The sequence below is a fragment of the Symphalangus syndactylus genome, chromosome 9, assembly GCF_028878055.3.
Source record: "Symphalangus syndactylus isolate Jambi chromosome 9, NHGRI_mSymSyn1-v2.1_pri, whole genome shotgun sequence".
Lineage (NCBI taxonomy): Eukaryota > Metazoa > Chordata > Mammalia > Primates > Hylobatidae > Symphalangus > Symphalangus syndactylus.
In genome coordinates this window covers 139500260-139517210 of record NC_072431.2, presented here as the reverse complement: position 1 = coordinate 139517210, position 16951 = coordinate 139500260, and the positions used below count along the sequence as shown (strand labels likewise).

Sequence of the window (16951 nt, the reverse complement as noted above, 5' to 3'; positions counted from 1 at the left end):
AGTAACGAAAATAAAACAAAAATTGACACCAATTTTATTTTGAAATAAAATCTACTTTTCTCACTTTCCCACATCGTTTTCTAGCTGCTAGCCTTAATGCATATTCAATTTTTGCATATTTACAGCCCTGTCAAAGATAAAATTTTATTTTCTGCATTTTCACTCAACATTATACACTGAGTATTGGCCATTTAACTCATCTCAGTCCCACTTTCAAAGAGATACCCAGGAAAAGAAGCAGCAAGGGTCGTTCGACCTTGAACAACTACAGCTAATACTTTGGCTCTCTTTGAGATTTTTAAGGCCCGTAAGTAAAATATTTTCAGATTACAGAAGGCTTGGGATTCTGGCTTTATCACATGACTGATTGGTCCTCCATGTTCTCCTTGGCAGATGTGGGTATCAGTGACACAATGTTTTTCACTCAAAACATGGTTTAGCTTACCATTACCAGGAATGGCCGATGTATACGCATTCATATTGTGAAGGTTTATTTGCACCTCCACTCTTCTTAACCAGGCTGTTTTCACAGGAGAAATAACCCCAGCTTCATGAATCCTATTCCCATGACGTATTTTCCAGTCTCTTAAAATAATGGCCAACTCACATGGTCAGTAATGATTGACTCACCGTGACATCATCCATCACCTTTGTCACTGGAAGCCCACTTGCCTTAAAGAGTGCAGCATCTTCCAACTTTGCTCCAGCAACTTCAGCTCCTCGTTAAATCTCTCCCTGTAGGTCATCCCTGCAACCAGTTGACGCTGGAGCTCAGCAGCCAGCTGATGGGGGCCTTCACTCCTGTGGTCGAGCTGCTCCTCTCTCCTCTCAAAGCCCTCTTTCCTTCTCTCCTGCTGGCTGACCTAGAAGGTCAGCTAAAGAGGTGTTCAAAGTGTCCAGTTGCTTAAACAGGTGGCCAGTGTGCTTTTTGCTGTACTTGCTCCTTGAGCTGAGCTCCAAGCTGTAGAAGGCCATGGGAGAGCACGTTGATGTCATCTTGGGAATAATTAAGAGGGTCAGGTTTTTCTGTTTGTTTCCTTGCACCAAATGAAGAGCGGGATAAACTTGAAAGAAGCCAAAGTGATGTTTTTATATTGTGGCTTTGAATGATTTCAAGGTCCCTTGGTTAACCTATTCTCAGCAAAGGAAATAGAAGGTGGTCCCAAGATGGTAAGAGCAGAGTGTTTGGTTGATAATTTGATCTAAAAATGACCAGATTCCACAAGTTAACCCCAGAGCTGCTCAGTAACAGCAGTTTAAAAATAAGTTGAGGACTCGTTGCTAAATGAGTGGAAAGAATTTGGAGTTTCCAAAATAGTTTGTAATCAAGAAAAGCCATATGAGGGGAGTCCTGGAGGGAAAATTGCTGATGAATATCAAATGTCCCGTTCTCGATGCAGTGGTATATGTGACTGAAGAAAACCACTTTTGTCCACATTTGGGGAAAGATAAGATTATACTAAATGCCTGGCACGTACACTGGACCTTCAGTTACTTAGAAAACTTTCAAAATAACTTTGCCATAACAAGTGGCAAATTATTAAGGTCATGGGCTGTCTTCTCAAAAATACTTGGATAACATGATTCTCTGGCTAGTATGAGACCCTTAATTTATCACATATGAAGCATATAAGCCTGCTTATCAGTTCATTAATAATTATTTTTATCTGGCTTGGGCTCTGGGTTACTGGCCATGCAGGCAGATCTTCCCTCCCAAAAGAAAACATAATTATTCTCTTGTATTCGTTTCCTTTAAAGCATGCAGATTTAACAAAACATAATACTTAGCACTCTTACTGATTTAGAAATATGATGACCCTTAGGAAATGCATCTCCTTAAAAGAAATTCTAGGCAAACTCATTTAACCTTTCTGGGAGTTAGTTTCCTGACCTTCAAAAATGGGATGTTGGACCAAATTATCTTGAAGTTTCCTTCCAGCTGTGTGGTTGGTGGGGCGTGCTGGCAGTGTGGGGCAGGACACTGAATATCTGTGGTGGTGATGTTTGGATACAGGGGTGAGCAACCCCTTTGGAAGCAACATGCAAAATTGCTGAGCAGTGGTGGGGGTGCATGGGAATGGGTGGCAGTGCCCCTGTATTGGAGTGTAAGAGACAAGTGTGGTGAGAACGGTCTGGCAGGGCTACTACTGTTATGATTTACACAATCCATTTCATCCAGCCACTTCAAAGCACCTTCACAAACTCTGGCTCATTATTCCGTCAAACACAGCATTCAAGAAAGGTTGATTGGCATCTTCAAATTAATTCAAAGATGATGAAGTTGAGCATTGCAGAATATAAAGGGATTCTTCCAAAAGTACCTGCACTGCAGAGGGGCAAGATATATAAAGTGTTTATCACAGGTTTCTAACTGAAACAAGGAAATAACGTGAACGCTTATTTTTAGAGGAGACCAGTATAAATTATGGCATATTCAGAATATGGAATACCATGCACCCCTTAAAATCATGTTTACTAAGAATAGTTAGTCACATTGGGGAAATGGTCATAACTGAATAACATTTAGTGGCATAAAAAAAGATAAAGCTCTGTACATACAGTATGATAAAAATGTTTAATGTGGCTGGGCATAGTGACTTATGCCTATAATTCCAGCACTTTGGGAGGCCAAGGCAGGAGTATCACTGAAGGCCAGGAGTTCAAGATCAGCCTGGGCACCATAGTGAGACCGTGTCTCTACAAAAAATTTAAAAATTAGCCAGGTGTCGTGATGCATGCCTACTATTCCAGCTACTAGGGAGGCTGAGGCTGGAGGATCACTGGAGCCCAGGAGGTCAAGGCTGCAGTAAGCCGTGATCATACCACTGCACTCCAGCCTGGACAACAGAGTGAGATCCTGTCTCAAAAATTGAAAAAAAAAAGTTTAATGTATAGAGGGGAAAAGGCTAAATGGAAATATGTTAAAGTCTTGATGGTAATCTTCCTCGGTGTAGTGGTATAGTGGGTGGTTGCTATTCTTTTCTTTATACTTTTATGTACTTTTATGTTATGCGAGGTTGAAAAAATGGGCACACATTACTTTCATAATCATCTGTGTATATGATAATCATATGATTATGAAAGAGGGAGTGTGTGTGTGAAAGTGGGATGGACCAATCAAATAGAATGGTAGGGAAGACCTCAGAAGATATGACATATGAGCTCAACCCCAAAGATGAGAAGAACCAGCCATTTAATGAATGGGGAAGCCCTCTGGGGAACAGAAGGGACGAAGGAAGGAATAAGTTTGGAATGTCCTAGGTTTGAAAAAAGGCCAGCATGGGAAAATGATGAAAGTTAAGGTTAGAGCCATTGCCAAGGGCAAGGTCATTTAGGACCTATGAGAAAAAGTTTGGGAAACCCTTGTGGGGGCCTGACATAATTTATTTTACATTTTTGAAAGATCCTTCTGACCAATATATGAGGAACATTGTCAGAGGCAAGTGTAGAAGTCAAGATCTGTTGAGAAGGGGTTGCAGGGGTCCAGGTGAGAATGAGGGTGGTTCCGAGTGGAGAAACAGGGACAAGGTAGGTTGGAGTGTGGGTCTGACTTGTTAGCCGCGTGGAGAAAATAATTATCATCATAACTATCATTTATGTTTTTAGGGGGCCATATAACTTCAGTATGTTTTCAATGTTCACATCTGTAGGTTTACAGAGTTTGTACTTCATAAGGTACAGAAGTAAATCACTTGTCATAAATCATGCCTTTAGAAGCATATATCGTGCTTCTATTATAGTAATGATAATAATAGAAGTCTACTGCTAGTCATAAAACTTATCTGTTCAGAGAAGCCTTTTTTTTTTTTTTTTTAGAGAAGTCTTCTAGGTTTCAGTTGTTGCTCATTAGTGCTCACCACAGCCCTGTGAGGTTGGTGCAATTATGCTTTGGAAAAGCTAAGTAACTTGCCAAAGGTCATGCAGCTAAAAGAAGCAAAAGCTGGATTCAAATCTCAGCTCTCTGCCTCCAGAGAGAACACCCTCCACCCCTCTCTGACAATACCGCTCAACAGACATTAGCTCTGCTTATTTGATTGGAGGCAGTGGAGATGAACAGAAGTGAACAGTGAGCAGAGAGGGGTTTGTACCCCACACACATCCCTGCACCCCAACTGTAAACTGTCTTCCGTCATCACTTACTATATCCATGTCCACTCCTGACAGCATCAGTGGCTCAATCATATCTACCTGCATCAGGGTTTTAGGCTGCCTCAATTTAGACAGAGCAAGATTTGGGAGGTGCTGCTAAGATGGCCAGTGATTGAGTAGAAACAGCACTGTACTGGATCTCTGCCTGCTCTGTGGCTCATTCATCATGTGTCTCATCTTTAAAAGTTGGAGCTCAGTCTAGGTGCCTCCTGGCCTGAGCACCCCAGAATTCTATGCTAATCCCTTCATTGTGACATGGCCTGTCGTCTACTTTTCTGGGAAGACCACCTACACCTCACTGATATTTGAAGCTCATTGAGTATTGTGATATATCAGCCCAGAAAGTCACAGGGTACAGCAACTCATACTCGCTCCCCGCACCAGGCCAGCCCCATTCTGCCTCCAGGGAGTCACCCAAAATAGAGAGATGAGGGTAAAATGAGACCTAGGAATACTATTTATTTGCCTTCATGGCCTTTGAACTTGCACGTCCAATGTAACGGCTCCTGTGTGTTCTTGATTGTTCCAATTATCATTTTTCCTCTCGAATACCTGAAAGCATTCATTATTTTACAAGAGATTTGAGTAGAGAATCCCTGTGCCCTAACTTTTCTTTCCTTGATGTGGGGTGTTCTTCTGTGACTAGGTAAGTTTATCTCAATGTTTTCCCAAATAATTTCTCAGAATGTCAAATTCATAAAAGCTACCATGAAAGGATAAATAAGTGAAAGGAGTTCTGAGGTGAAAACATTTGGGGAAAGAAGAGTCTTTCTCCTTCTAAGGCATTCTCAGTGCACAGTAACCTGTTTATCTCACTTTGCCCTGGTCTGTCCCAACCACATTTGCTCAACCCCCCTACCTTCCCCCTACACTTGTTAACACTTTGCAGAACACTAGGGCTCTGTGGGACAGGCTGGGAAATGCAGGTTGACATGCCACTGTTAATACCTAGAACATTAAGGCAAACTTGTCCCTGAGAGATGTCAGGATAGCACAGTATGAAAAGGCCATGCTTATCAGGGCTCTTATCTGAGAGAATACAGTGGTTATGAGTATGACTCTGGAACTAGACAGTCTGGGTTCAATTCCCAGCTCTGCCATTTAGTTATATGATATGGGGTATATTACCTAACATCTCTGTATCTCATTTGTTCCTCACTTGTGACATGGGGATGATGACAGTGATAATAGTGCCTACCTATAGGATAGCTATGAGAATTAAACAAATTAATAAATATGAAGTATTTGGAACATTGGCCTGACTCAGGATAAGTCCTGTTTAAATGTTAGTATCATTATTACTGTTTCTTCAAGCCAGGAATATACTTCACCAATTATGTATACGCTCGTTCCTTCATTCAACAAATACTTACTTAATACTACTGTGTCCCAGGCACTGTTCTAGCTGCTGGAGATACATCAGTGAATCAAAAACATCAGAGAAAAATCCCTGTCCTTGTGGAACTTACATTGTGGTGGAATCTACTACTAATAATGCAAATAGAAAGAAAAATATATGCAAGTTACCCAGGCACTGAGTAGCCTAGTACCTGTCCTATAGTTGTCAAATGGATGGATATATTATTTATATTGTTGTTGTTGTTATACAGTAATTGAGCTTGGAGGTTTGAGCTGCCGTCTTAGATAAGAACAGAAAGCTAAGCCAATACAAGTGCCATGCCAGTAAGAAAAGGAAACTACTACATAAAGATTAGGAAGAAAAAAGAGAAGAATGACATTAGGCCATCATCTACGGCCATGACTTTTATTTAAAATGAGCTGGACCTTTTTTGCCTTCTTTATCTGTGTATCCGAGATACAATTACCTCTAGGCAGATTTCCACATTCCAAGACATTAAGACTTTCTAAGCTGCAGCAGACACATCTTTACTTGTAGCAAAACAGAGAGCGATGGGGGTTATTTTCAGATGACTGCAGCTGAAGAGGAAGAATCAAGTAATTCACTCCCTTCAATAATAATTCACTTCTGAGAGGAAAAACTTCTTTGGAAAAAGCACCCCATGAATGGAATTCTCAGCATTCGCTGAAGAACTTAGTTAAAATAAACTCTAGACCTTTTTCGTTGATTCTTTATCTCTTCTTTTCCAGAAACCTTCTCTATGTCTACCCACAGAGGCTGAACTTTGTTAACAAGCTAGCATCGGCCCGGAACATTACAATAAAGATCCAGTTTATGTGTGGAGAAGATGCTAGCAACGCGATGCCGGTAAGGAGGAAAATTAACATTTGCCTCAAATCAGGGTGGGCTGCACACACCTGTCAATTCACACGAGTCCAGGACTCATCAGTGTATGAGTCCATGTATTCCAGGCCAATACTGCTCAGCATGCGCAAGGGCTTCTGTGCCCGGGATATCAATGGGGAAACAGGGTCAGTCGTACTTCACAATCTCTTTCTCAACTTATTCTGTAGTGAGCTTGGAACATACAGATCATTTTAGAGGGTTAAAAAAATCATAAAGTCTTTCCATACTGCCCATAGGACCACCCCACTCTAAAGGCATGCAAAGTAAAGAGATGGCTCAACATGTCCACCATGTTTGCTGAGTGTCTTCCATGCACAAACTGTACACACTGTGTTATACACACACTGTGTTACACACTTACTCAAGCTTCGGACCACAGTGCTAATAAATACAAAGTACTGCCTAGTAATTATGAACACACACCACCTCCACACCTTCTAGGAGTGGATCTTTGTTCTGAGGCAAAATATAAATCAAATTTTATATATATATACATATAAATAAAATGCAGTGTGCTCCAAGGAGCTCAAAATGCCAGAATTTATACTTTTTAAACCATCTCCTACTAAATGAGATGGTGGTTAGCTATTACTATTTCCCATAAGTCATAGAATTCAGTTAATATAACTTTCTTTCTTTTTTTTTTTTTTTTTTGAGACGGAGTTTTACTCTTTTTGCCCAGGCTGGAGTGCAATGGCCACAACCTCCACCTCCCAAGTTCAAGTGATTCTCCTGCCTCAGCCTTCCAAGTAGGTGGGATTACAGGCGCGTGCCACCACGCCCAGCTAATTTTGTATTTTTAGTAGAGGTGGGGTTTCACCATGTTGGCCAGGGTGGTCTCAAAGTCCTGACCTCAGGTGATCTGCCCGCCTCAGCCTCCTAAAGTGCTGGGATTACAGTCGTGAGCCACTGCACTCGGTTAATACACCTTTCTAAAAAGAAAAAGAAAAAAAAGAAAAAGAAACCTTTCTCTTAATGTCCCACCCAAAGAAAAAAAGAAAAAATAAAAAACCTTTCTCCTAATGCCCCGTCTGTCTTCTCAATGCAAGGTGTCTTAAGACAGTGGTGGGGTCCTCTTAGTGCTCTCTGCTCAGGCCCCTGGCATGCCACTGCCAGGAGTACCAGGTATGCTTGTGCAGATCCTGTGGCAGCCAAGATGCCCAGCCAAGGGTGACTGGGGGCTAAAGTCCAGTCTGTTCTCCATTCACTGAGCCATGGGTTCTGGTGCTGGGATCACTGCATCTAGAGGAAAGAGCTTTTTTTCTCTGCACAAAGGTGAGTGCACGTGTTCGTAATGCAACCTAAATGCTGCTTCAGGCCCAAGGAGGTATCTTTTTCTAAACAGCACAAATGTAGATAAGGCAATGGAGATGCAAATCACCTAAGTGACTAGGTCTGTATGTTTGGAGAGAGAGGAACCTGGAACTGGGGATTTCTCACTCAAGGCAAAAGTATGTAACTTTGGCCTGTTGGATAGACCTCTAGGCAGTGAGGCAGAGTGGAGAGAGTACTGGTTTTCTAATCTCACAAACATGTGGCCCTTGGTCACTAATATAGCCCCTTGGAACCTCATTTCACCCTTCATAGCCAGTTCCTCTGCACTGGTGTGCTTGGGCCAGTTGTAGTCCCAGCACTTTTTTTTCTTTTTGAGACAGGATCTCACTCTTGCCCAGGCTGGAGTGCAATGGTGCAATCTCAGCTCACTGCAACCTCTGCTTCCTAGGCCCAAGCGATCCTCCTGCCTCTGCCCCCCGAGTAGCAGGGACTATATGCATGTGCCACCATGCCTAGCTCATTTTTGTATTTTTTTGTAGAGGTGAGGTTTCGCCATGTTGCCCAGGCTGGTCTCCAACTCCTGGGCTCAAGCCATTCTCCCACGCCGATCTCCCAGAGTGCTGAGAACAGGTGTGAGCCACTTCTCCTGGCCAACCCAGCACTCTTAATTGTACAAAATGCAGCTCTATGAGACCAGAACATCCTGTTGGCCTGATGATAGTCAGTCTGATGTACCCAAATTCTACTGATAATTTGATCCTTTCTCTGCTGGTGAACAGGTCATCTTTGGAAAGTCCAACGGGCCTGAATTTCTGCAGGAAGTGTACACAGCCGTTACATACCATAATAAGTAAGTCTATTTCAGCATTCTAAATATACGCCAAGGTGGTTTCATCATCCCCTGGTTTTTCCAAGTCCCCTGGGTGGTTCCTCCTAACTATTTTTATAATTCAGGGACTGAGGGGCAAAGGAAATCCATGCCAGTTCCGTGACTCTGTGTTGAAGATGTATAACTTTGCCATTAACCAAGACTGAGGGAAGAACGTGTCTTCAGGAACCAATATAGTTTTGACTTTTCCAGAAGCTTCTATTCTAGTATGATGCAAAGAGGTTGTATTACATTAATTAAGGAAACACATTTCCTAACTTGCTTTGAGACGCTAGAGGGGGCCAGAAGCACAATCCGGCTCCCCTTGCCCTGTGTGTCTCCATCCGCTCCACTGGACACCTGCCCCACTGCCTGCCTAGGCTGACCAAAGGAGAAATGGAACACTCATTATTCCACCGGCAAATGGAGTCATGGAATAATGCCTACCCTGTTATTCATGTCCCACAGTGAAGGGAGAGACATCTGCACAGTGTCAGACAGAATTGGGTTTGATCCAGGCCTGATAACCTGGGCCTAATTAAGTCCTTCATTTAAGCACATTCTGGGATTGGGATGAGGATTACGTGAGGTAATGTACATTACATACCTACATTATATTACAATGTACATAATGTACTTCGTAATTAATGAAGCACCTAGGGCTTCATAATGCAGTTAAATCCGGTTCCTTTTTCCTCCTGCCTCATTCATTTGCTTCTACTCTTTGATGAGTGCAGTTAGGTGCTAGGCTCGGTTCCTTGGGTAGAGATGCAAAAAGGAGGTCACAGCAGGAGTCCAAACCTCATCCTTTCTTCAAATTAAGTTGTTGGAGTTTTCCATTGTGTCGGGGAGTTTGTTTTTTTGTTTGTTTGTTTTTCCCTGACAAAGCCTTTAGTTCTTGAACAGTTTTATGTAAGGGAAGTGTATCTAATAACATCAGCTTAGTCTCAGGGACTTCCAGCTTCAGAGCAGAGTAATGTAAAATGAAAAGCAAAACACCAGGCAAATTCTGAGGAGCAAAGGGGCTGTGGCGTTTTACAATCAGATAAGTCATCATTCTTGCTAAAAGTTATTTGTGTATAATGTGCTTTTGAAACAGGTCTCCTGACTTTTATGAAGAAGTGAAAATTAAGCTCCCCGCTAAGCTCACAGTAAATCACCACCTCCTGTTCACCTTCTACCACATCAGCTGTCAGCAGAAGCAAGGGTCCTCCGTGGAATCTCTCCTGGGATATTCAGTGAGTCATTTCCAGCCTGCTGACTCACACTGCAGTTGTTGGTGCATCTGAGGTCCCCGCAGAGATAAACAACCAAATTCTACTCACTTGATTTTTTCCAGTCAGAAGTAGCAAAACATGCTAAGCCACATTATAGCAAGAGGCAGAAATGATTTGCCTTAGCAAATGTCAAATTTCAGGAATGGAAAGCTAGTGGGTGATAGATATTGGAAGAATACTCATTTGTTTTTTAAAAAGCATTGCAATGTTCACTGTTTCCAAATTTAATATCCATTCTTCATGTATAGAACTAGCTTTGTCCCCCAAGAAGAAACAATTTTTTCCTTAAAAAATGTAAAAGGTAAAATAAACACTGATGTTTTTCAGACACATACAAACATTGGCTACAGAGAAAAATGCTACTGCTTTAGCTCCAAAAGCAATAAATCATCAATATTACCATTTCGGGAGCTCTCAGAGATTTAAAATGCAAAGAACTGGACAGAAATTACTGCCAAAAAGAGTACTGGTCAATATCTAATCACTGTTTAGTTGCATTTGATTATTGCGAGCTAGATAAATTGCCAGAATTATATGCTGTAATAAATACCACTTTATTATTTACATCATCTGTTTCAGTGGCTGCCAATTCTCTTAAATGAACGTCTTCAAACTGGATCCTACTGTCTCCCAGTTGCCTTGGAAAAATTGCCACCCAACTACTCCATGCATTCTGCTGAGGTAATTGGCAAGCTGGCCATCAGCTGTTTCTTGTCCAGCTGTAGTCTTGGACCACCTTCCCAGACCCACTTTTCATTCCCATGTGGCCATGGATGCTCATTGTGTTCTCAGAGAGCAGCACATTGTTCTGATAGGATGGGAGGAATAACTGACTGTGAAACCTCATTCTTTTAAATGCCACCAAATCAGAATGGTTAGTAGCTGCAACCTACACCCAAGGCAGCATAACCTTGCATTATCTACCACAGAGGGATTCCCAGAATAATGTATTATAGAAGAGGAGGCAAACTAAGGCCAGTCGTAATAAACAACTGCTCCCATCAAGGATCCTTATAAAAGATTCCCAGACCAGATTCCATCCGTTTCTTTCTTGGGTCAGTTGTCACAGCCCTCTGGTAGATACCAAGGTATTTATTCCCCTACCAGTCTCAATGCTAATAGCCTTTCTTACTTCCTGTTTCTGGCACTTCCTCTTGTCCATCCACTCTGCTGCAGTGCACCCATTTAAAGAGAAGCCCAGGCAGATCACCTGAGGTCAGGATTTCAAGACCAGCCTGGCCAATGTGGCGAAACCCCATCTCTACTAAAAATACAAAAATTAGCTGGGCCTGGTGTTGGGTGCCTGTAATCCCAGTACTTTGGGAGGCCGAGGCAGGCAGATCACTTGAGGTGAGGAGTTCAAGACCAGCCTGGCCAACATGGTGAAACTCCATCTCTACTAAAAATACAAAAAAATTAGCCGGGCATGCTGGCAGGTGCCTGTAATCCCAGCTACTCGGGAGGCTGAGGCAAGAGAATCGCTTTAACCCGGGAAGTGGAGGTTGCAGTGAGCCGAGATCACACCACTGCACTGCAGCCTGGGTGACAGAGTGAGACTCCAGCTCAAAATAAATAAATAAAAAATAAATAAAGGGAGCCCAGGGGACTGTCCACCCTGACTGCACCAGCTCTCACACTGCTGTCCCACTTCTCAGTTCCTTGCATAGGTTTACATCAGTAAGCATTATTTTGAAGTAAATCTCGGATATCATATTTCATTTTAGTCTGCATCTTAAAAGATAAGGGATTTGTTTTTAACCGTCACAATACCATTGATATACTTTAAAATTTTAACTGTAATTTCTTAGTATCATCAAATATTCAGTCACTGATCAAATTTTTAATTATCCCACTAATGATATATTTTTGATGCTTGCTTTTCAAAATTGGTATTCAAATAAGGTCCACACACTGCTATTGATTGATATGTCTCTGGAGATGCTTTTAATCTACAGATCCTCCATCTCTTTTGTTTTCCTTGCAATTTTAAGTTGAAGAATTTTGCAGAAATTTGAATTTAGTTTCAACCGTTCCAGTCAACTTTCTTCTCTGTTCTTTCTCCATCTACCACCTCACTTCCGGCTGTTTTCCTCTTATGTTCTTTTTTCCCTAAAGAGAGAACCAACTTTTGCCCTGGACCACAGGCGTGTGTCTGGTAAACCAAAACCTCTCTCATCAAAGCCATCTAAGGGGCAATCCGAGTATGTCCACAGACATTTCCCTGATTGGTCTTTATGATTTGGACATCAACACCTTTCAGTAGCCCTCAAAACCACCTTATCATCAAGTTGCACACTCTAATTTCTTAGAACCCCCTATTATCTTCTTAAGCTGTAGGAAAAGACCTGAGTGTTGGAGAGAGACAAATCTGTGTCCAAAGTCTAGATTCTGCCACTCCCTAGCTGTGTGAACGTTGGTGAGTTGCTTACCCTCTCTGAGTCTTGAAGATGAAACTGAGCCCATATCTGCATGTCTGCCTATGAGGCTGCTGTAAGCATTAAATGAGATAATCCTTGCCAAACAACAAACTCAATTCCTAAGTAAACATTAATTCCTTTTTCTTACTTGCGCTGTGCCGTGTTTGTAGATATACCCTTAGCCTCTGTTAGTATCCTTTAAACCTGCACTGTCTAATAATATAGCCACTAGCTACATGTGGCTATTGAGGAAAACATGGCTAGTTGAAACTGAGATATGTGCTATAAGGAAAATATGCACCAGATTTCAAAAACTTCATGGGGAAAATTGTGAAATATGATATTAATAATTTTTTACATTGATTACATACTGAAACAGTCTTTAGGCTATATTGAGTTAAATGAAATATTACTTCCACGTGTTCCTTTTTTTTTTTTTTTTTAGAGACAAGGTCTTGATCTGTCACTTTGGCTGAGTGCAGTGCAGTGGCGTGATCACAGCTCACTGTAATCTTGAACTCATAGGCTCAAGCAATCCTCTCACTGCAGCCTCCCTAGTAGCTGGGACTATAGGCATGCACCACCATGCCCAGCTAATTTTTTTTTTTTTTTTTCAGTAGAAACAGGGTCTTGCTATGCTGCTCAGGCTGGTCTCAAACTCCTGGCCTCATGTGATCCTCCCACCTTGGACTCCCAAAGTCCTGGGATTATAGGTGTGAGCCACCATGCCCGGCCCCTTTTTACTTTTTAATGTGGCCACTAGATGATTTTAAATTACATGTATAGCTCACGTTATATTTCCACTGGACAGTGCTATTTTAGATCACAGATGGCAAACTAAGTGCCCACAGGATCCAGATGAGTAACATAAATGAATGCCTTGTTCTGGTGGCATCTGTTCACTCTGGAGATTGTCTCTTCCCCATCTGAAGGTCACAGCTGTTCCCTTCACTCTACAGATTGGTGACATGCTAGGATATAAGGCCAATTTTTTCATTTCTTCCAGTACTCAAATGATGTTAGAAAAGCAGTCTTTTATAGGAAATTTTCAGGCTTTCAAATATTGGTAACTAATTTTTTAAAGTTCCTAATACTTCAAACAGAACCTGTGTGTAGGCTACAGCCCACTTTGCGCCCCAGCTTGTGACTGCTTCAGATGGCTTTAAAGGTCTCCATCCCATGTACACATCTACCTTCCATTACAATGAAAGACATACAAACCTAGGCGAGGCCCTCCTCACTCAACACTGCAGGACATCTCTAAAGGAATGCAATTTCAGTGGGAATTTAAGGCAAGAAACTGTCTCTAAGGCCTACAAAGGTATTGATATATAAACAGTATAAAAGGGTCACTTTGAGTAATTAAAGCAGGAGCCGAGCTGGCCTAGAAACATGTTGCAAACACTTGGAAAAACTGTGGTAAAAGGGAAAGTAATATCGGGTACTCAAAAACATTAAAATTTCATGTCTTGTAAAGATATTCTATACTTTGTCCTGACAATTCTGATTAATGGGGAAATTGCTGGGATCTTAATTTATTTTAATTCCTAGAATCCAGAATCATCAATGCTGGTTTGGAACTTAGAGACAGATCACACAGTTCAACCCTCTTCTCACAGCATGAGAACAGAACACTAAGGCCCAGAAAGTTTAATTGACTCGTCTAAGTAAAAATAACTAGTTTGAAGCAGGGCACAGTGGCTCACACCTGTAATCCCAACATTTTGGGAGGCCGAAGTGGGCGGATCACTTGAGCCGAGAAGTTTGAGACCAGCCTGGGCAACATGGTGAAACCGCATTTCTACAAAAGATAGAAAAATTAGCCTAGTGTGGTGGTGTGTGCCTGTAGTCCCTGCCACTCCAGAGGCTGAGATGGGAGGATCATTTGAGCCCAGGAGGTCGAGGCTGCAGTGAGCTGTGATTGCACCACTGTACTTCAGCCTAGCGACAAAGTGGGACCCTGTCTCAAAAGGAATGAATAAATACATAAATAATAACTAGTTTGGTGTAGAATTGAGGTGGAATCCAGGGCTCCTGACTCCAAGAACAGTTAGATTAGGTTTCAAGAGGGTTCTGTATTTGTATAACCCTGATATTTCCAGTCAAGTTGCTCTGCATTGCTTGTTAGTAATCAGAAAAGGGAATTGGATTGCTAAGCTTTTCTTTTTTTTTCTTTAACACAGAAAGTCCCATTACAGAATCCTCCCATTAAGTGGGCTGAAGGACATAAGGGAGTATTTAATATTGAAGTGCAAGCTGTTTCTTCGGTGCACACCCAGGTAAGGAATGTCAAGGTTAATAATGAAGGTAAAGGTGCAGCAGAGGAGCCTTTGAAGGACAGGCCAATAAAAGATCACGGAAAATCCTTGTCTACAGGTCAATAAAAAATAATCCTTTAGTTCTTTGTGGGGACATGCAAATCTCTTTAGGTTTCATTTGTCACTGGAATAGAAAGACCTTTCAAAACCGCTGAGCACCTGAAGGAAAGAACCTAGTATCTGCACTGTTGGTTAAGAAACTTTGCAGTGAGACTTGATTTGAAACTCTCATCTGCTGTTACCTCTTTTCCCTCTGTAACTCTGCCACTTTACCAGCCTTTAAAAAGAAGTTCCATACTCCCTCCTTTACCTGCCACTGTCTGAGTTGTGCATCTGCTGAGACCCCTCTCTTGGCGGTGTGCTTACCTGGCATGCTGACCTCTGCTTACAGAACGTGTCAGAGCCTAAATTATTTCTTCTTTAGCTAATAATTATTGAAAGTTCAATTTCATGCACCACATTCTACAAAGAAGTTCATGACCTCGGTCTGAAACATCATGTCTTAGACTTTCTGGTCTGAAACGCTGGATAAGAGATTCTACCCATAAAGAGCTATTCGATTGTGTTTGTGAATCCACTGGTGAACATTGATGGTATAAAACCCCATGAGGCCTGCCTTCCCCCTTCCCAGGACAACCACCTGGAGAAGTTCTTCACCCTCTGCCACTCCCTGGAGAGCCAGGTGACCTTCCCCATCCGCGTGCTGGATCAGAAGATCAGTGAGACGGCACTGGAGCATGAGCTGAAACTCAGCATCATCTGCCTGAACTCCTCCCGCCTGGAGCCGCTCGTGCTCTTCCTGCACCTGGTGCTGGACAAGCTCTTCCAGCTGTCCGTGCAGCCCATGGTCATCGCTGGCCAGACAGGTATGAACCTGCAGGGCCGGGCTGGGAGGAGGCAGGAGCAAGCAAGCACTGCCTTCTTTAATGAGAAATGACTTTCCAGAAATCCAGAGGCCAATGTGATCTTCCTTTCCACCGATGATGTGTGTTCAGGGGAGGCCAAGTCTTGCGCTATTTTTTTCTTTTGAGACTCTCTGCATGTTGGAAAGAAAAACAAACATTAAAATAGGGTTCTTAATATTATAGCTTTCTGTAAACTTTATTAAATGGTTATAGGCAGTCTTTCAAATTCCATTTCTGGTAATTGATGAATTTATTTTACCTTGAAGATATTTTTGTTTTCTTGACTAACAGGAAATGGAACATTTTAAAGTAAGACAAGCTGTGTTAAATGGAGGGAAGGAACTCTCTAAATTGAAATGCAATGCAATCAATTTTTAAAGTTAAAACATAAACTCACTATTTTAAAGTGTATAGTTCAGTGGTTTTTAGTATAGTCTCAAGGTTGTGCAATGATCGCTACAATCTAATTTCATAACATTTTCATCAGCTCCAAATAAAACCCCATACCCTTTAGCAGTCACTCCCTATTCATCCTTCCCCCTAGAACTCGTCTGTTCTCTCTCTTACGGTCTATTTTAAATGCTTACTTTTAACAAATTAACACTAAATACAGTGTGTACATTTTCCCTTAGAAATAATCTCAAAAGCTTATCCTGGAGGCATGACCAGAGTCCAGGTTTCTCCTAACTCCTCCAGGGTAGACTGGCTGGTTTAGGGCATCTTTGTTTGCCACCATTTTCAGCTGTGCCTATATAGCTCTTTGCTTTCCAGTCCAGCAGACGTCTGTTGGGTACCATCCATATGCCCAGTACTGTACTACAAGTTGTAGGCTTTGTGACAATAACCAAGAGCATCTCAGACCTCAGAGGACTTATAATATGGCAAAGAGTCAGCAGCACAGGACAAGAGTCCTCAAAGGGACACAGCTAAATTTTGCAGTGGTGGTGGGGAGGGTAGTATCAGAGGAGAGAGTGAGAAAACGTTCACCTGGGAGGATGCAGGAGGTCCACATGAAGAGGTGGCTTTGAAGAAGGGATAGAGTGAAAACCGACAGAATAGGGGCAATGAGATGAGCGTGGCACAGCAGAGAACCAGAAAAGTGTAGGAGTGTCAAGAAGAAAGTCGATAGCACGGTTGGTGGTGGAACAGAAGCACATGTGGGAGTGGGCTGGGACAATGAAGTGAGGGAGCTTTTAGAGCCAGGGAGAGGCGTGTCCTCTTAATCTCTCATTCTGCTTTGCACCGTGATATGCATCTTTTGTGGTTCCACAGATCAAACGTCCTGTGTTGGAGGCTAACTTTTCATCCATGTAGCAGTTGCCTCTCCAGCTAGATTCTTGCAGAGCTCTGCCCTCCTTCGATTGCTTTCTGTGCCCTCACATATGTGGCACACTGCTTTGTATGTTCCAGCTAGTTAATACAGACTTGTTCACCAGACAAAAATATTTCTATGTTTTGAGCAGCTTCTCCATAGCA

The 16951-nt window shown here is 42.2% G+C and overlaps 1 protein-coding gene across 4 annotated transcripts in view; it reads left to right on the top strand.

Annotated features, from left to right (window-relative positions):
- Positions 1–16951, top strand: part of DOCK8 (dedicator of cytokinesis 8) — a 241650-nt gene that overhangs the window by 137482 nt on the left and 87217 nt on the right. For all 4 annotated transcript variants that reach the window (XM_055294375.2, XM_055294377.2, XM_063609923.1 and 1 more), the window contains 6 exons: positions 6259–6376; positions 8470–8540; positions 9658–9796; positions 10415–10516; positions 14436–14531; positions 15202–15436. In XM_055294375.2, coding sequence (XP_055150350.1) covers positions 6259–6376; positions 8470–8540; positions 9658–9796; positions 10415–10516; positions 14436–14531; positions 15202–15436 — 761 coding nt within the window. The remainder of the gene's footprint in view (positions 1–6258; positions 6377–8469; positions 8541–9657; positions 9797–10414; positions 10517–14435; positions 14532–15201; positions 15437–16951) is intronic.